Here is a 27016-nt window from a genome sequence, read left to right as displayed (position 1 = left end):
GTATGTCTATGTGAACAGGATGGGTATTATGAACAAATCAACTATCAATCAATCAACAATTAACAATCAACACATTACTCCCCGGAGATCCCCCCGATCCTCCCTGCCCCCAACACCATCCAATATGCCAATTCCCGCTTCACCGGCTCTGGATTCGGTGGTACCCCATGTTCATCCATCTGATTTTCCGATTCCCATTCCAGGCGCACAAACACCGGGATCTCCAGCACGTCTTCATCCGGGCGGAGCTTTTGGGACGCGTCGGTCGTCTGTCCACTCCAGTCGAGGGTCTTCGTGTCAGGCATGCCATCATCGTCATCGTCATCGTCGTCACTGTCATCGTCACTGTCATCGTCACTGTCATGGTGCTCGTCGTGGTCTTCCCGGACACTAGATTGGATGGTCCCCCTCGTCCTCATCGAACTGCCCGGTAGCGGACCCGGGACGACCTCGAGCACGACGGTGGTCCAGTTTCGGCCCTTGTCCCATACTTTGCCCGCCTCGGCGACCTTCTCGGTCGATGCGGCGCCTAGGGTGCCAGATCGGGAGGGCCGTGAATCGGTGGTGGTGGAAGAGGTGGAGGCGGAGACTGGGGTGGCGCCTTGTAGGGCTTCTTCCCAGGCATCGCTGTTAGCGCCGAGGTCGAACTGCGGACAAAGGATGGTGACTTTGGAGGCGACGCGGCCAGGGGTGACGGCGGGCGTGGCCAGGGTGACGCGCACAGCGTCAAACATGTGATTCTTCAAGGTCAACAGCAGCTGCACCGGTTTCAGCGGGGGCAAAGCTTCGAGATTGGGGGCGGTGGGGGGCATCATTAATGGTCGCAGCGTGGGAAGAGGGATATAGCTCAGGGCGATGAGACGGATACGAAAGCGGGTGGACTGCGGCTTCATCTCGGGTTTGACGAGGATATGCTTGCACGACTTGCAGCGCTTGGACCGTTTGGTGCGCAGGAGCACAGGCAGCGGTAGAAGGTCGTCGACGAGGCGGACATCGGGCGACTGGAAGCGACGCTGCTCGAGGGAGGCGACGGCATCCCAGCCCGCATCGTCGGCGACTAGACGCCGGACCACGGCGTCGTCGGCGGCATGCGAGTTGCTGGCGACCTTCAACCCTTCGTTTGCAACGACCGCCTCGCGCATGACTGCGGGGCGAGATTTGGGTTTCTTGCCGGCCCCCGGTAAGAGGGCGAAACGACTGGACGAGGCGTAGAGGGACATGATGCGGTGTAGGGCGCCGGGGGAGCCGAAGTCGGGATCGGAGGTGGAGGAGGAGACGGTGGTTAACTGATTCTTGTAGAAGGACTTGAGGGCGGTGAAACGGGCGTCATGGGTTTGAGGAGGGTCGGAGTCAGGAGTGGCAGCAGGAGGAGAAGCAGCAGCCGCAGCCGCAGCATCGAATTGGTCGTCAATGGAGGCAAAAGTGGCCAGCGGAGATTTGAGGTCAACGCGGGAGGACTGCCGTGGTCGCGTAAAGTCGGTGATCTTGGCCAGTTGGGCGCGGAGATTGGTGGGCTTGTCGAACTGCAGGCCGACATCCAGCGTGGACCACATGCAATAGGAGCAGGCCAACACCCAGGGGCCCTGCTGATTGTCCAGAGTGCTGACAGCCAAGGGAGCGGAGCAGACGGGACAGTTGAAGCAATTGCGGGCACATCGATTGGCTTCACTCCGCACCATACTGCTGGGAGTCTCGAACAGGCAGCTGGGACAGTACCAGCAAACAATCTCTTCGGTGATGCATCGTGGACACTTGATCTGATGGCAGTCCTCGCAGTAGAGCAGCTGCTCCGGCGGATACAGAGAGAAGTTGGAGCGGGGGGATCGGGGGTCGAGAGTCTGGTCGTCGTCGAGGGCATCGGGGAGGGAGTCGGCACAGGGGCAGGCGATGAAGGTGTAGGGGAAGGGGCGGGCCATTATAGATTAAAAGAGGCATAGAGAGATGATGAATCTGAGAAACATAAAGTGAAGATCATAAAATGAAGATGGGGATAAACAGAGAAAGCGGTGACGTTCTGCCAGGTCTTCTCGACTTCTATACTTCAACTCTCCATATTACTTTTATAGCATCATTATTATATATTTAATCATGCGTCTCCCTCCCCTCCGTCGATTCGCCACGCAAACCGGCAATCCCGTCTGGGAGGTCTTCAATCGTCGAGTCAAACATCTGCAGAAAGACCGTGCTGCTCGTCACGTTGTCCAGAGCCGTCAGACAGACTATCTGAAGGACGAGGTGGCTCTGCGTCTGTGTGAGCGGCTCCTCGTACGTTTTCTTTCTTCTTTTTTGTTTCTGAAATCTACTCATTTATCGATTGATAGGATATCAAACGTCATTTCCCCCGTGTGCTGGATCTCGGAGCCAACAGCTGCAACATCGCCCGCGCCCTAACCACTCCCAATCCCGACCCGGACGATCCCACCACGCCGCCGTTATCCTCACGCATCTCGCAATTGACCTGTGTTGACACTTCGCATGCCCTGCTGCATCGGGACGCCGATCAGCCTTTTAATGATGACCTCGCTCTTGAACGTCACGTCATCCCGGACTTGGAGTCGCTGCCCTACGAACCCGAGAGCTTCAATGCCGTGCTCTCGTCGCTCGCTATTCACTGGGTCAACGATCTGCCCTCGTTGCTGGCGCAGGTGAACTCGATTCTCAAACCCGATTCGCCGTTCCTGGCTGCCATGTTCGGCGGGGATACACTGTTTGAGCTGCGGTCGTCGTTGCAGCTGGCTGAGTTGGAGCGGCGCGGCGGCGTCAGTCCGCATGTGTCGCCGCTGGCGGATGTGCGCGACGTCGGTGGTCTGTTGAACAAGGCTGGGTTTAAGTTGTTGACTGTCGATGTGGAGGATATCGTCGTGGAGTATCCTGATACCTTCGCGCTGATGCAGGACCTGCAGGCCATGGGCGAGAGCAGCGCCATTCTGCATCGCGAGCCGGGTCCCATCTCGCGCGACGTGCTGCTGGCCAGCGATGCCATCTACCGTCAACTGCACCAGGAGGAGAGCGCCCGCGGGCTTCCGGCCACTTTCCGTCTCATCTACATGATCGGATGGAAGGAGGGAGAAGGACAAACGCAGCCGTTGACGCGGGGGAGTGGGGAGATGAATCTGAAAGATCTTTTAGGAGGTGGTGATTTTAAATAAGGCAATATAATATGTAAAGAATAAAAAATGTAATAACACGAAATTAAAAAAGGGACGTAATATGTACATTAGACCGTCCTCCGATCCGTCATGACACGAACAATCGACCCCGTCCCCGTCAACTCGACCAACTTCTCATGCCAACTCAAGAGCACACTCATCTGCTGACCACCACCCCCCTCGCCCAGATTACGTCCCTGAATCTGCGAGAACCCTGTATTCTGCGGCGAGACTGACTTCCTCGCCGATTGATGTCCTGAACCCGAACCCGAACCCTGACTAGCCATTCCCTTATACCTATCAACATCGTCATTAGCGCCACCCACACCCATAAAAACAGAGTAAGAAAGAGAAAACATACAAATATTTCATCAAACAATCCGCTCTCTCTGACCCTCCGTCGCCGGCACATACCCCCTCCAAGACACGAGTCATCTCCCCCTGTCGAATCCCCTGTAAGACATCCACGACGGTAGCCAGATGGACTTCCTTGGCGCGGTCGTCACCGCCCAACGGCGCCGTGTCTAGTACATATCGCAGGGCGCCCTCCGAATCACCGGATCGAAGCAGTTGACGCACCTGGCTGGCGACGCCAGCTGCGTCGCTTGAGGTCATGGCGGTCGGCAACGTAGCGGGTAGGATTGTCTCCATGGGGAAGTTAATCGAGGACTCCGGGTCCAGAACGTCGACGTTGATGGTGCGGTAGTTGAGGGACATTTTCTTTCTTTCTCCCCTTCTTTTTGGTTCTCACTGAGGGTTATTTGGTATGTGATTTGGATAATTGGCTGTCGGATCGTAGGTAGATAGTTCTAAGACGTCCGAACAGGAATTGTCGTGATGCTGGAGAAGATGAGGATAGAGGATGAGATAGGATGAGGCCTGAGTTACAGCTTGAATGAGTGACTATGCGGGCGGTGACGGAGGCGGTGTCCTACGTATCTATACGACACAAAGTATATAGCCACATCAAATATTAATATAATAAATCTACCGCTAATATACAATAACTCCCTATTATACATCGTAAATCATACACTCGTAATGGTAATTGGAGGCACCGTCATGTCCACAGCCTCCTGTTGGTCCACCTTGCCCTCACCGGTCTGTTTCACCTTTCTTACTCGCTTCACGCGGTCCACCACTCTCCCTCCAAGACGCATCACCACCCCCCCCCCTCGCACAACAGCATCGAGGACCACCGCAATCGGACCATCTGGCATCAAACGCAGTACCACTCCCCATGGGAGACACCCTGCGGCGCAGGCGATACACACGCCCCACTGGACCCCGTTCAGCGCCGTCACCCCGAATGCCGCGCCCCCCACGTAGACGATCATGATCTGTCCGCCCACCATAATAGCATTGATCCCCAGGAACCAGTAGTTCCGGAACATGCCCTCAAAGATGTTGAGTCCGTTGTCCAGTCGCCGGTTGTTGAATTCGTTGAAGATCTGCATCCACACGAACGTGTTGAACACGATCGTCTGGAGCTCCACCGCGCCGTTGTGTGCGCTGAGATGCGCCCCGAGAAGACCCTTCCCGGCGAAGAATAGCATGAAGGTTATCGCCAGCTGGTACACTGCCTGGCCCAGGATCATCTTCCACATCACCACCGTGAACAGTGACGCGCTCTTGGGCACCGGTTTGCGCCGCAGGATCTTCTCCGTTGGCGCGTCCGTCGCCAGCGCCAGCGCCGCAAACGTGTCCATGATCAAATTCACCCAGAGCAGCTGCACCGCATTGAGCACGCTCTGATTGTTGCGGTTGTAGAGCGAGGACACAAACGTCAGTACCACCGCCGTGATGTTGACCGTGATCTGGAACTGCAGGAACTTGGCCACCGCATCGTTGACCGCCCGCCCCCATGCGATGGCCGTGACGATCGACCGGAAGTTGTCGTCGAGAAGGATGATCGAGCTGGCCTCCTTGGCTACCTCCGTGCCCGTCAGCCCCATCGAGAAGCCCACGTCGGCCGTCCGCAGCGCCGGGCCGTCGTTGGTCCCATCGCCGGTGACCGCCACAGTTTCCCCGAGCTTCTTGAGCCGCGCCACCAGGATGCGCTTGTCCTCCGGTGAGGACCGAGCCAGGACCTGGAGCCGTGGGAGGATGTCATCCATCTCCTCATCTGACAGCTGTCGGAATGTCGGTCCCTCCATGGCGATGCCGTCGTCCGTTTTGATGCCGCACGACAACGCGATTGCCGTCGCGGTGGCCATGTTGTCGCCAGTGACCATCTTCACCTGCACCCCGGCAGAGCGACACTGGTCGATGGCGGCAGGCACTTCGGGGCGGAGAGGGTCCTGGATGCCGACCACTCCTAGCCAAGTCATGTCCCGGAAGAGATCTTCGAACTGGGCCGCATCGGGATCATCTTTCATGCGCTGGATTTCCTTCGGCGGCCAGCTGGGAAGTTTTGGGAAGTCCCGGTATACAAGGCCAATGGTCCGCAGAGACTGTCTGGCATAGGACTCAATGGTATCCAGCGCCTGCCGGCGGTCTTCCGCAGAGAGCCCATCGACGGCAATGCCGCCCTGGGCGGTGTCGATACCAGACACCTTTGTGGAGCATGCGCTGACCATGATCTCCGCCGCCCCCTTGACAAGAAGCCGATATCCCGCCGTGGCATCCCGGTAGACCACCCCCATACACTTGCGAGTCGAATCGAAGGGGATCAACTGGACTATTTCCGCCGACGCACGCTCGGCGGTAACGTCCATCCCAAGATAGTCCCTAGCCAGCTGTAGCAAGGCGACCTCGGTTTTGCTGCCGATGAACTCCCGAGTTCCATTTCTGTCCTCCTCAAAGGCGGTCGAGTTCAGGGCGACGCTCTTGATAACTAGGTCCTTGGCTTTGGACGAGCATTGTTGGAACGTCTCGGCCACAGTCATCGTGCTGCGCACAGAGCCATCCTCTTTGGTGCTCGGACCGAAGCTCCGAGGACCCAAGGCTCCCGCAACCACGGTCATCTTGTTCTGCGTCAGGGTTCCTGTCTTATCCGAGCAAACCACAGTCGCATTGCCCATAGTCTCGCAGGCACGGAGGACGCGGACGAGGTTGTTTTCCTTTACCATTCTTGTCGTGGCAAAAGCGAGGGCGAGAGTCACGGCCAGCGGAAGTCCCTCTACATCAAAGTTAATTCTCAAACATCTTCAGGGCCTCCGAGGAGACGGTATGCCACTCACCAGGGATTGCAACGACGATAACTGTTACAGCAACGATAAGGATGTCGACAAACTCCTTTCCTTTAACGGCAGGACTGCCAGGATCATGCGACAGGTTGGCAACGAATCTGAAGAACAAGGCAAAGAAGAGAATAATCGCGGCGCTTGAGACCAGCCGTCAGCACAAATGACACAGCCAGCACTCATCCAACGTATGTCTTACCTAGATCCAAGCCATCCAATCCAATTGGCGAGTCTTCCCAGCTTGACCTGCAACGGAGTTGGGTCGTTGGATTCTTGCAGTGATAGCAGAATGCGGCCATATGTCGAGTATGGACCAACACTGGTCACCAAATATGTCCCTACCCCCTCGAGTACTTTACTGCCCGAGATCATGAAGGGATCGAGTTTCTTCGTGGCGGAGCCATTGGTGATCTGGCGCCAAACCTCATGCCCATCAGTTTTCTTCATCTGATCTGATTCCCCGGTGGCGGAAGATTCGTCACATTTCACTCCATGGCCCGAGATGAGGATTCCATCGGTAGGGATGGAGTCGCCAGGCTCGATATGAAGAATGTCGCCAACGGTGATGTCGAAAATCGATACCATGGCTACCTTGCCCGAGCGGACAGCCTTGACCTCTCGATCGCTGTTCTATGACAGATTAGAATCATCAAGTCGATCACAAGAAGCAAGGTAGACTTACTCGTTTATTCAATTTGGCAAATTGTCTTTCCTTTTGCCAGTCATTCGCGGCGGTCACGAGGGTGACAATCAGGATGGCCACGCAAATAGCGACACCTTCGATCCAGTCGACCCCTTTCCCAGAGCTGGTTGTCTGGTAGATACCCAGTGACAGAGAGACAATGGCGGCTATAGTCAGCAAGATGATGATCTTATCATTGTAGGCCATCCATAGGAGTTTCAGAAAGCCGGTTGACTTCCGAGTGGGCAGCCTGTTCTGACTGAAGATGCGGATTCGGTCGTGAAACTGAGACCCGACTTCTATCGCTGTAGTCTGGATCGTAGAGGCGGGCTGTTGTTTTGCAGGTGTATTTTCAGAGGACGTTGCTTCGATGAAGCTGACCGAGCCGTCTAGAAGGGTCTCGTCGATAGATAGACCGGACGTGAGGTCAGTCCGAAGGCCTATTTCCAAGCCTTGTAGACCTCCTAGGGCTTGAAATGCAGCCAGAGATTTGGGATTCTGCATCTTATTAAGCTGACCGGGAGAGAAGGCGAACTTGTTGTTTTCTACTTCAAAATCCTGCTGATTCCGGAGATCCGGATTCAGGGCGTCAGCCACCGAAACGTCATCGTAGGCTGTATTAGTTGAAACGGCCGTGGTGGCTTCTGAGTTCGCCCTTGATCTGACGACGGTATCTGCACTTGAGATGGTGGAGTCTGCCCGTGGGCGTAGCGTCTCTCCATCCAACGAGTGCGATGTGCGAAGTGGACCATGCTGGACGGTTAATCTGTTGGGATCTAGGGTAGAAGCCATATCTGGGGAGAGTGATGATGGCTGCATGGGAGGTATGTCCGTGTGCCATACGTCAGGGAAGGGAGACTGCTGCAACAGTGAGTATATTCCATGAGTACCACCTGGTCTGCTATAGGTTTACATACCTCTCTGGGAGGGATCCCTGCTGAGGGATTCAGAAACCGTTCCTGACGAGATTCGTCTGGAGTCGGCATCATGCGACCGACACACAACTATGATTTGATAGAATGAAAGAGACAAAGGATAATATTGACATCGACAGGGGGTATGTATCAGAAACTCCTCAAATTAAGTGCATGTGCATGCTCTTTTTATTTAGTCGTCACGAAGAGGGGAGGCTGTGTAAGATGCCTAGGCGGTTTATTGCCTAACCTGATATCTAGTCATCAATAATCTTCGCAAACTATTTCTTTTTCAAAAAAGAAAAAAAGAAAAAAAAGAAAGAAAGAAATATGTTAGTTCACTTCTCCCTCCTTTTTATTATTTATCGTTATTTATTGGCCGGTCTAGGACGCAATCAACGGTGCCTTCTCTTGCAACCTCAGGGGAAAATGAATAATGCCATAGGAAAGAACACAACGACAACTGACACAAGGGGAGACTAGAGCCGTTTCTGCAGACTGATCAGGAAAGGAGTGAGTGACTAGAGTGCCAGAGTGTGTGTCGCAAAGATGTCCCCCTCTGCACAGCCTCCTTCGTCAAATCTCCCGAACACTCAAAAGGGGGGAAGACGTCCTCTGACTCCCCCAGAGTGGGGACTTCACCCTCTGTTTCTTCCCCTCAGAGAACTCAAATGGGAGCTTCATATTCTCCAATGGCGAAATAGTTGTTTCGCTTAAGCGCCGACTGAGACGGGATGCTTCTGTAGTCTGTACAGGATGTACAGAAAGAGCGGGATCAGTAGCAAAGTCATAGCTCCCTATGGCCTGCAATCCACATTTTGAATGCCACCAATCGCGAAGTGGAGAGCTGATCATCATACATCGCATAGCGCATTAGGCCATCTGACTGGCTCCAGAGAGTGTCAATAGGGTCCAACTCGGACCTGGTCGAGAACCTTTTGCCGCCAAGTGTCACAGTGTCACTAGGGAATGGCGGTCGGCTGCGCCTCATTCGTCCAGTCCAATCTGGACCAACTGGTTGAACCAGCATTAATTTGCGTCATATAAATTCACCAATCATTGGGAGTAATTTATTATGTCCCTTTTTTTGTCTTTCGAGACCTCTTCTCAATCCTGCTGAAACGCCGCTTCATCGCCTTCTGCTGACTCGTCTTCCCTGGTGTGGCGCTCGCAAGAAATGTGATCCACGCAGATCCATAGCCTGTGGCTGAGGAGTGTGGCTGATGAATGCGGCCGTGACCGATTCCATCATATTACATCCATAACCATGATGTCAATTGCCATCAGCCATCTATCTCTAGAGGAACGACGTTAACCATTCGGTCCCTGGATCAGATCGTGTGTCGCGGAGTAGCGCCACACGTGTGGCTAGAGATAGACGGAGTGAATCTCATAGTTACGTACTCCGAAGACGAAGCTGAATGCAATGGAATACGTCAGGGATTGGGGCTTAGAATGTCGGAAAGGCTGACTAGAGGAAATCTGACACGATGTGGCAAGCAGTGATAGATTGATAGATGAATCGATCGACGATAGACTGCAAGATAGATGCCAAGAGGAAGAGAAAGCGACAAACGACTGAAAAGAGGTCGAGGCAGGCAGCATCATTCGAGTACTGGCATGTATGGTCTGGTACCAACGTTATGTAATACAATACTGTTGCAACGGGTATTACTCGATCTACCGAGCAAAAACTACTGTCCTCGTTTCCTACTGAACTCTTACTCAGCCAAGACGTTAGGATTCTTGTATATAATTAGCCATGCGAATGCCTCTTATCTAAATATACAGTTTTTTACTTTCCTTCTCCCACCTATCGCTGTTCCGAAACACTACCCTGCGTACATAATCCACCTAAATAAAGACTCTAGGCTATGCATAAAAGAATGCCTTTCTCCTAAAATGATAAATACGCTTATACCTATTCTGCCTCTTACTCCTAGAGGTCGTTCCTGGCCCTCCTCGATAGCAAGGGCCAAGTGACTCATGACTACTGGTAGTTAGCAGTACAACTCAGCAAACACCAACATCAGTCCTTCGAAGTCGTATACTCCCCCCTTGATCCTGCAAACTGTCGATACGACCCAACAGGAATTCTAACTGCCGAAATGCGGTGCCGGTGCTATATTGGAGGATTTCTACTTCATTAGCACATGTTCGACAAGCTAGGGAGGGGGATACGTACGATGGGCCGTCAGGTTTACCCTTGTAAAGGTCAATCCGCGTTCTGTGTGCGCCGTTCCAATAATTCCAGCACCCGCAACCCAAACGAATAGCTTTGGGACATGCCCTAGGCTAACTTGTCCAGCTCCTTATGATAGGGTGCGTAGAGCGGTCAGTAGGTGGTTGCTGGAATGGCACCGTCCAAGTCGTATTCTAGATCACAGCAAGGGGAATTCATAGAGAGCAGGAAATCAAGTAATCTGTGGCAAATAATAGTATTATTGGTCCGTTCAATAACAGATGACAAGGACCCTGTCGCGCTAGAGTCTGATGCATCAGCATTAGGAAAGGGGCTAATTATCACGAACGGAGTATAGTTAGCCGGCGGAACATGAATAGCTTTCTGTATATCTGAACAGTTAAAGTAGTTATTATTCAGCAGGTCATCCAGCGCTGCATCCCCCAGGTATAGGCTGGAGTCCGTTAGATGGCACAAATTAAAGCACGGATTAACCCTGTACACCGCGCATGCGATCTCATCCTCGACAACGCAACCCTCTCGTTTGGGATTTGGCACCGATGGGAACTTGACACCCTTGGGAGGTGACAAGGTCAGGGCCTCGTTCAGGAATTTGTCATATCCGCATTTCTCAGCCTGCAACTCAACATCTGAGACAAAGCTATCATACAGCGCGAGTACACTCTCGTAGTGTGAGAAGTGCCGCGAGGCGGGGGCTGGACTGGCTAGTAGATGGAGTAAGACGATTAATCACCTCCAGGAGTGCACTTCGACCGACACTTCGGTCCGGCGGTGGGCGGAGAGGCTGGATAGGATAAGTCAACAAACATTGTGTCATATCTTATTCGTCATTTAAGGTTGGAGCACTAAGTAAGATTCACTTAACATTAAAGGTATCTTGCTCATCTAACATCGTTGATGTAATATATGGGATAGATTTATCGGCGTAGCTCTCGCTAGTTATATATAACTTGCGTCCATGCTGTCCAAAAGTACCAGAGAAGTGCTTATACCAGCTTATAAATTGCGCCGCGACATCCTCTTAATATTAACAGTTGACGGACCTGGCGAGAGGCCGTGCCCACCGGCTGATCAATATAGACAACAACGGTTAATTTATTCCACGAATAGGGATTATGCAGGAGTTTATAGTTGCCCGGCCGCCATAAGAAGGGGCCGCTCCCCTGCTAGCCAGGGGACTGTATCCTGGGCCCCGCTTAACCATATGGTGATCTCATCGGTCGCATTGGGGTTGGTTGAGGGGAAGAAGCAGAAGAAGAGACTGGAGTTACCGGCTGGCGTGTTGGGCAGCCGGCATACGACTCGCCTACGTCAACCTCGGGGATGCCCCTTCCATCAACAAGGAATCCTCATTCTAGTACTGGTAGCCGCCATCATTGCTGCGAGCCACAACTACAGGAGCCTTGAGGCGGCGCCGGCCAGCACAAGAGACATAATGGGCTAGACAAATGCACTGTATGGATACAACGGGTTGGAAAGCCCTACTGGATCGATAGGCACGCTTCTTATATACATTAGTAGATTGCCGTGATTGTGTTCGTTAAACCCACTAAACATGCTCAAGTCCTCTAGAGCGGGGAGCAAGGCCGTTGTACTTTCTTGTTTGGAAAAATAAAGCTATCTACGCCTTTCAAAGCCGCGCGTTCTAGCCTTCTAAGTACCAGCATGTTCCTGAATTGTCGACCCATATCCGATTAATCTGCACCAAACTAGTCAACTATACAGAGTAGTTAGGAAGGCACTGACACCTCAGATAAAGGACTAGAGGAGATATCGGAAGTGCCATTCAACTGACCAACTAAGAAGCGGCAGAGCGACAGGAAGTTTGCAGTGGGGCGGAAGATTGCACGGCTGTTTTGAACGTGTGCAGACAGATCAGTTCGTCCATGCGGCCTGACCATCTTGGACGAATTTCTCAAAAAGTCCTCATTCTGTTTGGGTGCCGGCCGCTCTAAAAGAATTATAAATCCGAAGGGCCACAAGGCTTGCTGTAGGTATCTATTCTTCTTCCTCGGGACTTTTGGAGCGAAGTCTGAGGACATGGATAATGTCAAAAATTACTTGATCCTTAAAATATGTCACACAAACAGGGGGTGAAATTGGCGTTCTCGCAAACAGGTAAGCCGACTCCGAGACAGTAAGTTAGCAAAAGGTGCCTCTACTTTATGTGGATCGGGTCAGGGTGGACAAGCGCGAATAGCCGTCGTATAGTTAACTATGGTTTAAGTCTGTCCAACTTCCAATATATCTCTGGAGTGTGGGGTGTGTGCACATCATAATACTGCAATAGAATGAGCTGGTTTGTTTTGCTGGAGTTAGTCTCGCCTACTCGTAAAAAGAGACTAAGCACGCGGATCCACATAGTTAGCGGCTCTGATAAACTAAGCAATAAGCCATTCTCCAAGGCGTACTCACAATCTCACTGAGCTGGCCACGTAACTGTGGCTGACCACTAACCATAAACCATTACTTGCTGCGGAGCGTACTCCGTTAGGTACTCCATAGTGTAGCAGTCTATTTGCAATTTGGTCACCTGACTAGATAGGATATGTGGGTGTTCGTTGGCACTAAGGTCCAATGTGGTAATTTGATATTACTGTCACGTGGCTAGGGCATAGGACCTTGTTACATGCCTTAGGCTACCAGCTATAGGCTACCAGTTCACCTCCTCCAGCTCTGCATATCGATTCCCCAACCCACAGAAACATTCCTGCGAGCGTTGTACTTTCAGATCCTCCTCGGAATCGCTCCGTCCTAGCACTTCTTCCATCCCCCACGCCACTCTCTCCGCCCCCAGTCTCGCCCCCTCCAAATTCGGGGCTCCAGGTCCCAGACGGAGCGCAGCCAGGCGTCCCGTTAGGAACAGAGGCACCTCGGGCTGCCACATCAGGTCGTCCGTGATACAGGGAAGTCCCTGTTTTGTCTCAATCGGGTACTCGCGGTGCATCCACTGCAGGAGTGGAAGCTCGTTGACATCCAGTTTCATGCCCGTGGCAAAGTAGATATAGTCGATGCGAGGGAGGTCGGGAATCGGGGGATCGGTGCTGAGACGCCAAGTCTGCGAGGCAGTGCAATAATCTCTGTCGCAGATCACCGTGCGTGTATGGATCGAGACTCGCTGGTGCGCCATATGCTGCTTCAGGATCTTCGTGTATCGCGGTGTGATGCTGCCGCCGTTGCGAGCCTCCCGGATCATATCCAGACGCTCGTCGTCCGTGTCGGCGGACCAGAACGCAGCCTTTTCGTAGTTTTTGAACTTGCCCATCCAGGATAGTCCGAGGTCGAAGTGTTTAACTGTCGTCGTCAGTCTCTTCTCTCCCCTCCACGATCGTATGGTAGCAAGTGTTCTCCTTACTCTTGAAATCAGACCGCATGAGGAGCCAGACTTTGCTCACTCCTCTGCGAATGGCCATGTCCGCTACTTGCGCAGAGGATAATCCTCCCCCTACCACCACCAGGTTCGTCTCCTCTCGCTGCTGGATTTTCCTCTTCACGTTTGGACTCGGGAATGACCGAATCTCGGTGCTGTGACATGCTCCCTGCTCCTCCTCCCTCGTCAGCTTGAACGGATAGATCTTCGTTGTCCCCGGTCCAATTGCCAGCACTACGGACCGGCTATAGAATCGCGTTCCATCGGCTGCGGTCACCGCGAAGATCTTATCAGATGGAGAGATCTCGGCATGGACACTGTATTGGATATCCACCACTTCACGTTGCGAGATCATACCCGGGAGATCGAGTCGATATTGAGAGATGATACTGGAACAATAGTCGGCAAAGAGATCCGTCGAGGGAGAGAAGTAATCTTTGCGATCTCGTTCATCAATCTCCGTGTATCCGATGACCCTGTTGGTTATTAAGATCTTGATTAGCCTCTATCAATGCTTGTCTGATTCGTAGCAGAAGATCAGATCTCACTGTGCTCTAGTCCGCATTTTCTTCTTTTTCTTATGCTTGCTTAATTCCTTCCCAACACAGCCGGAGATTTCCCAGAGGTCTTTTTCTCGACCGGTTTCCTGCGTATACGCCAGCATCCCGTCCCGATCGCTTGGATCAACATGAAAAAAACATGGGACTTCGGAGTTGCTCTATCTCCAGCGTCCGAAATGCTCGATTCCATCGCTCCATCCACTTTTCACCAGTACTATCGAGGACCAGAGTGGACAATCCACCCCCTGTCTTCTTCCTCTGGTCGGGCTTCATCCTCTGGTCGGGAATTTCAGTCTCAGAGGGCGACGACGAGACGGACGAAGCCAATGACGGCAGTGGAGAAGAAGAAGGAGGAGGAGGAGAAGGAGAAGAGGACATTTCAGATATGGACACGCTTGATGAGGACTGATGACTAGGTCGTCTTGCGTTGAGTCCCCTCCACTTATCTGCCTTGACGCCGTTCATCTTGTGATGGTGAGCCTGCACTAGGGCCATGCGTCCACGGTGTTTGTTGATCCAGTGGTATCGTTGATGTTCCTCGTCGGTAAACATGGCGGACGGGGTGTCTTCGTTCATTCGAGCGGCGACGGCGAGGCCACAAGGCCCAGCACCAACGATGATCACGTCGAGGAGGTCGGGAAAGGAGGATGTGTCTTTATGGCCCACTACCATGGCTGATTGAATCCAGAATAGGTTATGGGAAGTTGTTGTAAGTGCGCGTTGAGCCAATGTATGTATATATGTACAATATCCACTGGATTCAGCACCACCGCCAGGGTACTCAGATCCCAGGGTCCTTAGTGGCTCAGGATGGACACGACATATGCAGGATGTCATGACCGGCGTTCCAAGGACCTTGGTAGATGGGGAAACCGTCATGATGGCTTGGTCTTTGCCATGAGGGATATTGTTGCCAGACAGGGTAAAACGATTTGCTCCGAAGGTACTCTCTATATGTTTTATCTATTACTTCGGTTCCCCTTGTGAAAAATTATCATTATTATCTCGAGTAGAATTACCAACAGAACAATGTGTACAAATAGAAAAAAAATCTAAAAAAAGGAAACGAACAACTCCACACATCACTTGTGCCATTTTTTCGGCTTGGATTCGACGCCGTTAGCTCGAGAACGAGGGACTCCGCCCCCCTCGCGTCGATGCCAGGCATCTTGTGGCCAAACCCATCCTCGCACTCGCTTTGCATCTCGCCGCTCCCCGATCTGTGGTTCAGGGATCCATTTGTCCTTCCCTTCCGGTAAAATACGCTGCCGAGTTAATGCACCGGGTCCGCCAACATTGAGGTGCGCTGATGGTTGCGACGGCAAGGGCACCGATTTCGAAAGCATTAGCAGGAAATACAGCGCCAAGCTCGCCGTCATGGGCACGTTGAGTGCGTGGGGGCTTGGTTCAGTCCACTCATCGATGACAGGAGACTGACTGGCCAAAGAGCTGTCGCTGGACGGCGTCGGGGAATGAGCGTAGGCTCTAGAGTATGATCTTGAGCCTTCTTCATAAGAACCTGCTGCGAGGTTCGTTGGAATTGGACGAGAGACCTCCAGAAAGCCAAAGTAAGGCACATCGTCGCCTTCGTCACACCCTGCTCGCACGCAGACAAGTTCTATCTCGGTGATGATGAAACCATACCGGCAGGAGTGTTCGCGCATACATCGTTGGAGGTGGGCCAATCCATTAAGATACTCGACCCGTCGATGGGGGGCTTCGTTGCGCATACCGGTGTTCCAGCGGTCAAAGGTCTTGACAACCCCAACCAGCCGACCACGGGGTATCCCGGAACTAGTTTTTTCTGTATCTGACGCATAATTGGCTAGGAAATGCGGTCCTCCGTAGTTTCTGTTAGTCAACATGCGCGGTATAGGGGCCGTATAGAGAGACAAATGCTCGGTCCCTTGGGATACCGCCAGAGCAGCGTTCACGCGAGGAGCATAGATATCATGGATGAGATGCATTAATGCCGCCTCAGAGTCAGGCGCAAGACGAGAACTTGGCACCGCGGTGGGCGGGGTCAGATGTGAAGGGATAGCCGTCTTCAAAAGCTTGGTAAGGCCGTTAATCGAATGGAAGGTAGATAACGAGAAAGAGGTCCAGCTACGCAGATTGCGGACATCCCACCAGAAATAGTCGTGCATTCCTCGTGTTGGAATCACGCTCACATTACGCACTAGGTTGATGGCTTGTGTTGGGGCAGTCAAATAAGAAAGCAGAGTGGTGGATTGAGGGCTATATCCATCGCCAAGTTGGACAAGTCCGACGGGGGAACACTGGGCACTTGAAACTTGAGCATAGCTGTAGGGGAAGTGGGAAGCAGATGTGGGACTTGAGCGCGAGATCGAACTCTAGGTTGCGAAGGAACAATTGGTGAACAAGGCGAGTAAGGTGGATAGACGATAATATTAGGCGTGATCGGCGTGGCCGGCGTGGCGGGAGAGTATTTGGGAAGCTGTCGATAGGTAGGATAGCCGTATCGATTCAAAGTTACCTCATCGACTCCGGAGCAAGACCCTGACCGGGAATGCGCATTAGCGGTTTTGCGCTTGTGCGACGGCGTTATGCTCACAGGTGAGGACAAGGTCGAGCAATTGTGAGAGCTATACATGGGTGATACGGGAGATACCAGTGGGAAGCAATCCGTAGAGTCCCCAGTATTGCGCTGAGCCGAAGGGCGGCTTAGAGGATATGGCAAAAAGCCTGGCGGGTTGCGCGTATTCGACAAGACGCGACGTTGACGCTGTGGGCCACTAACGGAGGGTGGTTCAGTCACCACATCCTGTGACCTGATCTTGGGAAGTAACGTAGGCCCATGGTGATGCCGAGGGGGCGAGTCATCACTCAGGCTGGTTGCGGAGGTCACCGCAGACCACGGCGACGAGTGATTGGAATATGACGAGGAGTCGGACGTATTGCGACTATGACTGGTCTGACTGAACTCCCCAGTTGGCAATCCAGGAGGGGTAGTTGGCTGATAGTGGGAATATTGGAGAGACATGGCAGCGAATGAATATGCGAATGAGGTAGATCACTCTTGCAGTGGGCTACAGGTTGGTGCCTTCTTGGAAGGACCAGCTTCCGGTTGATGTATATCAAAGAAGGACCTCTGCCAATGGATAGGCAAAGTCAAAGCAGATGAAGTAAGAAACACAGCGGGACAAGATCTCAAGAAAGTATCACAATCGAGTCATTGCTTGTATGAATGGCCTCGATGGATTGTTGCATATCGGGGACAGGAAACGTTTGGATATTAAATGTTCTTTACCCCGGAGACACACGGCCCTGATGTAAAAAAAGAAGCCGACAGACAGGAGTAGGATAGAGCAAGATGAAACATGGAGTATGCTCCATCTTGACGCCAAATCACCGGCGTTCTGGAGTGCCCAGAAGGGCGATTGTGAGGAAATCGACATATGGGCTGCCGGCATCTTTGGATGATGCGCGAAACAAACGATCCTCACAGCCATTGAAGGCAGACCTGGTTGTTTCATCAGACAGTCGCGCGTCAAAATGTTGCTAAATTTGCAACTTCTTCGCCTCTTCAGATCTAATCAAGATCTCCAGTCTTCCTGTTTAGGAAAGGGTTTGTCGTGATCTAAAATAGGATCTGTAATCGGCAGCATTTGCGTTTCATGCTATTCTGGGTAAATGTTGCTAATTTAATCATGATTTCCCGCCATTGATATCCACCGGTGGGCGGCAAGGTGAAGCTCAACGACTGGCATACCTTTTGCAGTCTGTGGTCCTTGGGAGGAGAGTGATCGCATCTCAAGGCGCTAGTAGTTTGTGTTGGACAGCAAGAGAGGTGAGAGGTAACCGCCGGTATGCAAATCAACGAAGTAGAGTTCTGATAGGACATTTGGAGCGCCAGCAGCAGGTACAATAGTTTCAGAACCCGGGTTGTTCTAAGAATACACCGTGTGAATGAACGTTGCTGATAGACAAAGTTGGTTGCAGTACGCGCCGGCAATCACGGCCCAAGTGGGCGCCAGGATCTCTGAGTGGTGCTTCACACTTGAGAACCTGCAGCGGGCTTGGAGCCGACAAATCATTGTGCATTCTGATCAGAAATTGATGAACTAGACTGAATTGCATTCTGGGATTGGACGAGAAGAATGACAAAAAAAATAAAATAAAAGGAGAATAAGTTTGGTGATGGCATGATGGGAGAGCTGGCGAGTAGGGGATGTAGAAACGACATCCATAGTGACCGTGAATGCTGCTATTTTTGCAAAAAGGGTTGTTTCAATTTAAGCAGCAAGAAATCCTGATTGTTTGTAAGATCTATCTTTGGATCTGGGAGAAGTGAAGTGATGAGGGTTAAGAATGATAGATGAGGATGAGGTTTCCAGCTCAGTCAGTTAAGCCAGTACAAGAACAGACTAGTTGGTTGCAGGGGCTAAGAGAGCACGACACAGCCAGATGCATTAGTTAGATATGTTGGGAACATACTTGATTAATTAATTTAGTATTAAATGAAACTAAAAGATTTTCTCGTGAATCCGGAAGCATTCCAGCGCCACATTATCTAATAAACATCATCATCATTTTGCAGCTCCCGTATGGGTAATGTCATATCCCCGAAAGTCCAGACAAGACACAAGAAGAAAAAAAAGAAAAGGAAATAAAACACCCTCATCGCACCGTTTTGTATGGGCGACGAAACAGGAGACGGCGGGACGAAATCTAACGAGCCGTCTAAGAAACTTGGGGAAAACAAGAAAACCGGCTGAGTCCAAAGAAGCAAGACCAATGGTATATTAATCATCATTTACGCCTTGATGTCATATTTGCGTCGGAACATGTCATCCACTTCAGTTAGGAAGTAGGTGTTGGGGAGAATCGTCTCCGTGTTACCAGAGGGCTTGAAGTTCTTCTTCAAGTGTGCATGCTCACGAAGAATGCACATCTAAGGATATGTTAGCTTTACTCTTTCAAAAACATATATATAGAAAATCAACTGGCAAATGCTTACATCATCATAGCCCTGAGGAGGCAGAACGGTTCTAGCGTCGAGACGCTTGTGGAGGTTGAGCTTCTCAACCATGTAAGACACATCACCGACAATCTTCGCACTGTACATGGAAGCAGCAAGACCACTGCCATAGGAGAAGAATCCAATACGTTTGGGCTGGCTCGGGTCGAAGGAAATGTTGGAGAGCAAGCTGGCCAGACCCGCATAGACGGTAGCAGTGTACATGTTACCACAGAGAGTGGCCACGTCAAGGCTTGGCCGCACACGCTCGGCAAAACGCTTCTTAGTCAAGCCCATGAAAGTCTTCTCCACACTCTTGTCCGTTAGGGACTTGTCGTAGTCCAAATCACGCAGCTCCGGCGCAACCTCGGCGAAAGCTGGGTGGGTGGGATTCGCGAGATAGTCGTTGTACAACATCCGGCCGTAGGACTTCTGCACCAGCTTGCATGTGGGGGCGTGGAACAAGATGTAATCAAATCGATCCAAGGGAGTGGCAGATTCGTCCTGAACGGTACCATTGGTGCCATTCTGGGTCTTCTCCTTCAAGGACTTCTCACGGGTCCCGTACGCCTTGTAGCAAGCATCCACCGCTTCCGTATAGCACTTGAGAGAGAAATGGCCGTCGACGACGGGGTACTCGCTGGAGAGGTCAGGCTTGAAGAAATCGTACGCATGGGTGATGTAGCTGCCACGGAGGCCGGGCTCGAACACGATGGGAGCGTCCGGGCCAATCAGCATGGCAACGCAGCCAGCACCACCCGTGGGGCGAGCATTGCCCTTAGCGTACAAAGCAATATCACCGCAGACAACGACGGCGTCCCTGCCGTCCCAGGCCGAGGATTCCACCCAGTTGATGCTGTTGAAAACTGCATTGGTACCTCCGTAGCAGGCATTGACCGTGTCCACGCCCTCCACGTTGGTGTTGTCACCGAGAAGCTGCATCAAAACCGATTTGACAGACTTGGACTTGTCCAACAGGGTCTCAGTACCAACTTCCAAGCGGCCAATGGAGTTGGTATCGATATTGTACTTGCGTAAAAGGGATGAAAGGGTAGTCAGAGCCATGGAGTAGATGTCTACCGCCCAAGAGGATTAGCAATCTGGGGAAATGGCCCGGGAACAACCGGGTTCAAGACAATACATACCCTCACGGTCATCACAAAAGCTCATCTTGGTCTGTCCGAGACCAATTGTGTATTTCCCTTCACTGACGCCATCGAACTTCTCCAATTCCGCCTGGTCAACACACTACAGCCGTTTGTTAACAATACATTCCCCCTTTTTTTCCTCTTCTCTTCCGCCATTCCTGACAGATCACATACCTGACTAGGGAAATAGACCTCAATGGCTTTGATACCGATGTTCTGGGGACGAGCAGACATGATGGCAGTATGGAAGGGAACGGTAAGGGACGAAAAGTGGGAGAAGCAGCGAGGGGTATACAAAAGTTGTTAAGAGAATTGAACAAAGAGAATACGACTAGGGGAGAGAGGCGGGGGAAATAGAAATAGGGAAGAGAGAAGGAGAGAGGAGAGATGTGTTGGATCGATGATATTTAAGTGCTGCCAGAACTGCCTCTTTCTTTCTCCTTGCACCACCCCTCCCGGTTGACTATCGGTCGCGCATTCAACTAGCTGGGTGGGTCGGCCTTTTTCCTTCTTTTTTTTTTTTTTTTTTAGAGTACTTTTTCTTTGGCCGTTGCTAGCGACAGTACCTAGTTTTCTGCCTGAGGTGTGTAAACTTTACCTAATTTCGTTAGCCCCCTCGATTTAGCGGGTAAAAATGGTAATGTCAAGACTGGATCAGCAGATTAATTTCCCCACTACAGTGTACAGGATATAATATACACGGTACTCTACATACTAGAGCTCCTTTCTACGAGACAGATTCCTCGAAGATTTTGCAGCCTGGACTCTCCGGGCTGCTGGTTGGTCTGTCTGGAATCATTCAGCCCCTTTTTTTTTCACTTTGGCCTGGTTACTTTGCCCCGTCTGAACTCACCGACTCTTCGCGTGACTTGGAGCGTCAACATCGTACAACGTCATGGGGTAGAGGATTAGACGACAGACTCTATCAATGGGGGTCTGTATCGATGATGAGTGTTCAATTAGACATCATCTAACAACAACCGGTTCAGTTCTCCTAGATATCGACTTGATGTGGTGCCAAGGCAGCAATACTTTGTATATCAATCACCATGACGAACCCTTTGTCTCACGATCAACACCCTATCAAAGTACTCCAAGTACTCCACTCCGTCTCGGTACGGAACGCTCTGTAGAGAAATGGTAGTGATTCCGTCAATCTGATGAAAGTCGACCCTTCTACGGAGTGGCGTACAAGATGACCTGGTATCTCGTGTTAGTGCATTTATATTCTGCATACATCTAGAGACCTACGCGGAGAACAGGTTCAATATCAGCCTCTTCCCATCGCGTGCTCAGTACCGCATTTGTGCATCCACTGAAAGTCCACTCCAATTGCTTTGATCAGGAGAAAAAAATATGCTTAAAATGAAACCGAAGGAAGAAAAATAAGCGCCGACATCGGGTTTACATGTCGTCCGTTATGTCAGTCATCTCTGTTTTCTTCATTCCTTTCCTTAGTTAAAATCACTCTTTCCTTTTCTCCGATAATCCCCTCCCGAAGTAGATAATAATATCCACTCCACACGACCTTACTCTATTCGTATACTAGTAAAGGGAATAAAAAAATAAAATAAAAATATTCAGGGAATGATCAATCTTATCATGTGGATCTCTGGTCGAAATCGGGACAATATACTCCATTTGCCGAGAGAAACAGCGTCCAGTGGAGGCCATCGGCAGGAACAACACCTGCAACTGGCGGATCAGGTACGAGATATGATGCATTGCCCCTCCTCGCGTGTCTCTCCGAATCTAGGATTCTGGTTTTGGGAAGGCCGATCTTTGTCCATGTTCCTTCTGTTATCTGATCCCCACGTGGAATATATTCCTGGATACAGTTCGTCTCCCACCATACCACGGTCAGGTACAATTGAGCGGCAGAGAGGGGGGGGGTCCACTATGTTTCGCGAGTGTTTGCGGTGTCCCTTGTCAACCATCCCACATCCGTTTCGCCTGAAGTGCTCGGATGTTGCCTCCGTCGGAGAACTGGAACCAGGTGAGACAGCTGGTTCGGGCTAACCGGCAGGACGAGTGAATGAATTATAAGATCTCACTGGAGAATGTGTTGGGATTCTTAGTATAGGATGCTTCTCTGTGTCGATAACCCGTGATTGAATCATAGAATGAAAGCTTCCAGAACAGTGCAATGAGATCATTGCTAACTTCCTTAAGATTATCCTCCCATATAATAAGACATCTTACATCCGTAATTCATTCTACGGCATATCGTTCAATTGATACGCCTTCTCTTTCAATTTTGAACCCCATTCCGGGACATTACCTCACTAGATTGCATTGTTCTAAGTAAGGAGTCTTATGCTTACATGGTATATATATGTAGATGGATCATCTGTGCTTGAGAAATGTATTAGTACCTGTCAGTACCATACATCGCAGGAACCTTGATAGCATTCCAGTGCTCTGTGTTTTATAGTGGTTCCCGGGAAGATGGAGGTACCGTACCACAACAGAATCAATGGTATGTAATCATACATGTTCTGACAATACCATATCAGAGTCAGATACGGACGTCCCCAATTTCTTTCCTATTCATGATTGGAATCAATCTCAAAGACAGCGGAAGACCTGAAATGCACCCTCAACGGCAGTTGAAAGAGCCCTGGCTATAATAACCAGCCTGCGTCATCAACCCCCTAAAAACACTTCTGCCTGCTTACTATCAGAGCGCCGGACGTGGGTCATCTCTTGCGCCTGCGCCACACGTGGTCGGTGACGGTCTGGGGAAACGCAATGCCGCCTGCAAACTCCCTCTTTGACAATCAATCCACTGCTAAATTAACCAACTACAAACAACCTCACTCCTTTTTCCCACCCCAAACACTCGACCGCTTCGACCCTCCCCCTCCACCTCTCTCAATTTATCTTTCGTTCTAGTCTCTCTTTCTGTCGGTTGGATATTCCCTTGAATCAGGGAGCATGTCTGCGGCTGCCGCTCTTTTCCTTTCCAGACCATGATCCCGCTCAGTCCGGTATCTGTGACTGTCCAACTCGCACGGCTCCCCGGAGCCTCATCACCACCGCCATGGGCGACGACAATAAATATGAATACGACGCTCTCCCAATTCCTACCTATGACGAGGCCATTGCTTCTCGCCCGGGCTCCTCCCGATCCAACCTCGGTCCCGAAGAACCCAGCAGCGATGCCGAACGACAGGGCTTGCTTCACGATGCCGACGGTATCACGGCCCCTGGGGGGCCCCGAACCCATTTTCATGGTTACCACCCTCCCACAGTCGAATCCGCTCGGAATAGCGTTGATGACCTCGGGTCGTCGGCGGCGGGTTCGGAAAGGGGCTCCCTCGAGGAGCTCCAGCGGGAACTCGAACAAATGGATGTGGAGGACGCCAACCAACAGCCAGGCCGACGTGCTCGGTTGAGCTCCCAATTCTCCAAACAGTTCAGCAATTTAACGCGCACATTATCCTCAATACACCTACCTCTTCGCCGATTCCTTCCGAACTTTCGGGTTACCATCAATCTTGATACTGCGCGTTCAAGAATACACAATCATGGATGCATGATCATGCTGCGTGTCTTCGGGCTACTACTGGTGGTTACTGCTGTTTATGTCTTCTTCATATCTGACGTCTTCAATATGAACTCTCGGTTCATCATGGGACAGTCGTACAGCGCAGCGTCCGTGGAGAATTTTATCCAGACCCATATCAATGAAACCAATATCGCGGAGAACTTAAAAAAGATGACCAATTTCCCCCATCTGGCTGGCACTGAAGGAGACTTCATGCTGATGCAATGGATAGAACAAGAATTTAGGAGCGCAGGCTTGGATGAGATCGAAAGGGAGGAGTTCCACGTGTACTTAAATTACCCCACGGATGATGGAAGAAGAGTGGCGATTATCGACCCCCCAGAGCTGGCCTGGGAAGCTGCCCTCGAGGAGAAGGACTCGCAAGTGCTGGCATTTCATGGTCACTCGAAATCGGGGAATGTTACCGGGCCTCTTGTTTATGCGAACTACGGTTCGAGAGAAGATTTCCAATACCTCACGGACCAGGGAGTGACGGTGAACGGCTCTATAGCTCTGGTGCGATATTACGGGTCGGAATCGGATCGGGCCTTGAAGGTCAAAGCCGCTGAACTTGCGGGCGCCGTCGGCTGTATCATTTACTCCGACCCCGCAGAGGACGGTTTTGTCCGAGGCCCTGCCTTTCCGGACGGACGGTTTATGCCAGAGGATGGTGTGCAGAGAGGCAGTGTGAGTTTGATGTCGTGGGTTGTCGGAGATGTTCTTTCTCCCGGATTTGCCTCAACACCAGAGGAGCAGAAGCGAATCAAGCCAGAGGAAAGTCAGGGATTAACGAGCATTCCGAGCATACCTATCGCCTGGCGCGATGCTCAGAAGCTCTTGCAAGCTCTCCAGGGCCATGGCTTGAAGGTGCCTGCCAAATGGGTTGGCGGCGTTCCGAACGTAAAGCACTGGTGGACTGGAGACAAAGGTTCTCCGACCGTCAATCTCATGAACCTGCAGGAGGAGGTGGAAAGACGACCTGTCTATAATGTATTCGGAAGGATCCTTGGACTAGAGCAACCGGAGAAGAAAATCATCGTTGGCAATCACCGAGATTCATGGTGCTTCGGAAGCGCTGACCCAGGAAGCGGCACCGCAGTCTTCCTTGAGGTTATCCGCGTCTTTGGCGAGCTCCTCGAACTAGGGTGGCGTCCGTTACGAACCATAGAGTTCGTTAGCTGGGATGCCGAGGAGTACAATATGATTGGATCTACGGAGCACGTGGAAAAGGAATTGCAGACCCTACGCGATAATGCATATGCCTATCTCAATGTTGATGTTGGCGTTGGGGGCAAGGATTTCGAGGCTGCTGGATGTCCGGTCTTTGAGCGCGTTGTCATGCAAATTCTGGGCCGCATCTCCGACCCGATCACCAACGAAACGCTGAAAGATCTCTGGGGGAAGAAGCAGAAGAGACTTGCTCCTCTTGGATCTGGCAGTGATTACGTTGCGTTCCAGGACATAGCCGGAACCTCCAGTGTGGATTTCGGGTTTTCCGGCGAACCATACCCCTACCACAGCTGCTACGAGAATTGGGACTGGATGACGAAGTTTGGAGACCCGGGATTCCAATACCACAAGAGCTTGGGCCAGTTCTGGGGCTTGCTTCTGATTCAATTCGCGGATAACCCTATTCTACCCTTCGATTTGCAAGTTTACGCGGAGCGAGTAGGCGTCTACGTTACTGACTTGGAAAACTACGCCAAATCTCAGAAGGTCCCCATGGCTCATAAGGGCCACGATAGTCGGGATGGCTCTGTCACTTTTAAGCCTCTATATGATGCTGCCACGAAATTCCAGAATGACGCGGCGAAGTTCCAAAAATGGAGCCAGATATGGCATGATGCCGTATGGGGATCAGGAGGCTTTGAGAACAACGTGATGGCTATTCAGCGAATAACTTATAACAACCGGATGGCGGCCTTTGAAACCCATCTGTTGGATGATCGGGAAGGGGGCGGAGTAAGTGATCTTCTGACACCGTCGAATGGAGTGACTGGATGCCTAACCATGTTGCTACCAGGTACCCAATCGCACCCAGTTTAAGCATGTTATCTTTGGCCCGCAGCTGTGGTCTGGCTACGACGCGACCTTCTTTCCGGCGATTCGAGACAGCATCGATGCAGGCAACTGGACCCAAACTCAGGAATGGGTGGACCGGGTTTCGGACATTATTCGTTACGCCACCGACCAACTATTCCATATGTGACTTTGACGACCTTGTTCATTTACATCCTTTTTTTTGCCCTTGAACATATCGATCTTATTCTGTCAGCCGATCTTTATCATCAATACCGCCCCGATTCACGTCAACGCTCGATCAAAAACTACTTAGACCTCTCGACTATCCTTAGAATCCATACTCCTACTCTATCACCGGTTTTTTCTTTTCTTTTTTTTTTTGTCTCACACATTTCTAGTCCATGTACCTGAAGCATTAATTTTTCTTTACTGTTTATTTTTCTACAGCGGTCATCCATCCCATTTCGTTTGTATGCTCATAAGGAATCATCCCCAACCGCCCCCTTCCAAACTTCATACATATCTGTCTTTCTACAGGACAGGTATAATGGCCATGCGTTGCGCGAGCCTGTTATATTTGTCGACGCTAGATACCTAACCTCTGTATTAGTCGGCGTCCTGGCCGTTGTTATTATAGGTTTCAAAAATTCAGCCAGCGTAAATACGTATGTTCTTTGTGTTTTTAAATTTTTGAATAATATCTTTACAATAATGAAGAAACATTTGTTTGAACCGATGTAGTCTATAATCGAATCTAATCCACTCAACAAAAATGTTTCGGAACATGACAACCGATGAAATGGCTCAATATAGCTAACTTCCATATCTATTATGAGACCAGACCGATGGGTTCGACAACCTTCCACAGTGCTGAAGAGCTACGCTTCATAATTGTTTTCTCTTTGCTTAGTGCAATGTAGCCCTAACGAATAGACATCACCTATTACCTATTACTTTTCGGATATGTATTCTTCCTAGCCCAAGTTCCCCTTGGCAATGTAATAAGGATAATATAGGAATGGATCAAAAAGTGGAAAGGAAAGAAAAGAAAAAAAGGTCAACAGACCCAAACAGCAGCCATTCTACAATGGACTGTAGGACAAACGAGGTAGAACAGACGATAGCCCAAACACCTAGATATGAGTGATAAATGATAGGATGCCTTGTCCATGCGCCGCTATATGTATCAGAGCCCCATGTGATATATGCAATACAGACGGAGAATAGTGAAAAAAAAAAGGGAGGAAAGGAA

The 27016-nt window shown here is 51.0% G+C and overlaps 9 protein-coding genes across 9 annotated transcripts; 2 read left to right on the top strand and 7 right to left on the bottom strand.

Moving 5' to 3' along the window:
- Window positions 1-74: 74 nt before the first annotated feature.
- ATNIH1004_007615 (putative dynactin Arp1 p62 subunit RO2) lies at window positions 75-1916 on the bottom strand (the record flags this gene model as incomplete). The annotated part of the gene is made up of 1 exon (XM_033572235.1): window positions 75-1916. One exon carries the CDS (start codon window positions 1914-1916, stop codon window positions 75-77), a length of 1842 nt encoding a protein of 613 aa, XP_033425550.1.
- A 172-nt stretch (window positions 1917-2088) lies between these two features.
- On the top strand, window positions 2089-3149 carry ATNIH1004_007614 (uncharacterized protein; the record flags this gene model as incomplete). The annotated part of the gene is made up of 2 exons (XM_033572234.1): window positions 2089-2265; window positions 2322-3149. 2 exons carry the CDS (start codon window positions 2089-2091, stop codon window positions 3147-3149), a joined length of 1005 nt encoding a protein of 334 aa, XP_033425549.1.
- Window positions 3150-3217: 68 nt separating this feature from the next.
- Window positions 3218-3866, bottom strand: ARPC5 (actin-related protein 2/3 complex subunit 5 family protein; the record flags this gene model as incomplete). Its single annotated transcript, XM_033572233.1, has 2 exons — window positions 3218-3446; window positions 3511-3866. The coding sequence occupies 2 exons, from the start codon at window positions 3864-3866 to the stop codon at window positions 3218-3220; spliced, it is 585 nt and encodes a 194-aa protein (XP_033425548.1).
- Window positions 3867-4177: 311 nt separating this feature from the next.
- On the bottom strand, window positions 4178-8002 carry pmcB (putative calcium-translocating P-type ATPase(PMCA-type); the record flags this gene model as incomplete). The annotated part of the gene is made up of 5 exons (XM_033572232.1): window positions 4178-6270; window positions 6332-6474; window positions 6534-6964; window positions 7017-7877; window positions 7934-8002. 5 exons carry the CDS (start codon window positions 8000-8002, stop codon window positions 4178-4180), a joined length of 3597 nt encoding a protein of 1198 aa, XP_033425547.1.
- A 2534-nt stretch (window positions 8003-10536) lies between these two features.
- On the bottom strand, window positions 10537-10942 carry ATNIH1004_007611 (uncharacterized protein; the record flags this gene model as incomplete). The annotated part of the gene is made up of 3 exons (XM_033572231.1): window positions 10537-10566; window positions 10617-10837; window positions 10891-10942. 3 exons carry the CDS (start codon window positions 10940-10942, stop codon window positions 10537-10539), a joined length of 303 nt encoding a protein of 100 aa, XP_033425546.1.
- Window positions 10943-12786: 1844 nt separating this feature from the next.
- Window positions 12787-14735, bottom strand: ATNIH1004_007610 (FAD binding domain protein; the record flags this gene model as incomplete). The annotated part of the gene is made up of 4 exons (XM_033572230.1): window positions 12787-13427; window positions 13489-13979; window positions 14052-14180; window positions 14203-14735. 4 exons carry the CDS (start codon window positions 14733-14735, stop codon window positions 12787-12789), a joined length of 1794 nt encoding a protein of 597 aa, XP_033425545.1.
- Window positions 14736-15145: 410 nt separating this feature from the next.
- ATNIH1004_007609 (uncharacterized protein) lies at window positions 15146-17067 on the bottom strand (the record flags this gene model as incomplete). Its single annotated transcript, XM_033572229.1, has 2 exons — window positions 15146-16342; window positions 16417-17067. The coding sequence occupies 2 exons, from the start codon at window positions 17065-17067 to the stop codon at window positions 15146-15148; spliced, it is 1848 nt and encodes a 615-aa protein (XP_033425544.1).
- Window positions 17068-18840: 1773 nt separating this feature from the next.
- Window positions 18841-20426, bottom strand: erg13 (hydroxymethylglutaryl-CoA synthase; the record flags this gene model as incomplete). The annotated part of the gene is made up of 4 exons (XM_033572228.1): window positions 18841-18978; window positions 19045-20120; window positions 20190-20292; window positions 20367-20426. The coding sequence occupies 4 exons, from the start codon at window positions 20424-20426 to the stop codon at window positions 18841-18843; spliced, it is 1377 nt and encodes a 458-aa protein (XP_033425543.1).
- Window positions 20427-22640: 2214 nt separating this feature from the next.
- On the top strand, window positions 22641-25951 carry ATNIH1004_007607 (M28 family metallopeptidase; the record flags this gene model as incomplete). Its single annotated transcript, XM_033572227.1, has 3 exons — window positions 22641-22671; window positions 23162-25704; window positions 25766-25951. 3 exons carry the CDS (start codon window positions 22641-22643, stop codon window positions 25949-25951), a joined length of 2760 nt encoding a protein of 919 aa, XP_033425542.1.
- Between the last annotated feature and the right edge of the window lie 1065 nt (window positions 25952-27016).

The sequence above is a fragment of the Aspergillus tanneri genome, assembly GCF_003426965.1.
Source record: "Aspergillus tanneri strain NIH1004 chromosome Unknown AapTan_7_pilon_pilon_pilon, whole genome shotgun sequence".
NCBI classification, from domain to species: domain Eukaryota; kingdom Fungi; phylum Ascomycota; class Eurotiomycetes; order Eurotiales; family Aspergillaceae; genus Aspergillus; species Aspergillus tanneri.
The sequence above is the reverse complement of the archived record's forward strand: the minus strand, read 5'-3'. Positions and strand labels throughout refer to the sequence as shown.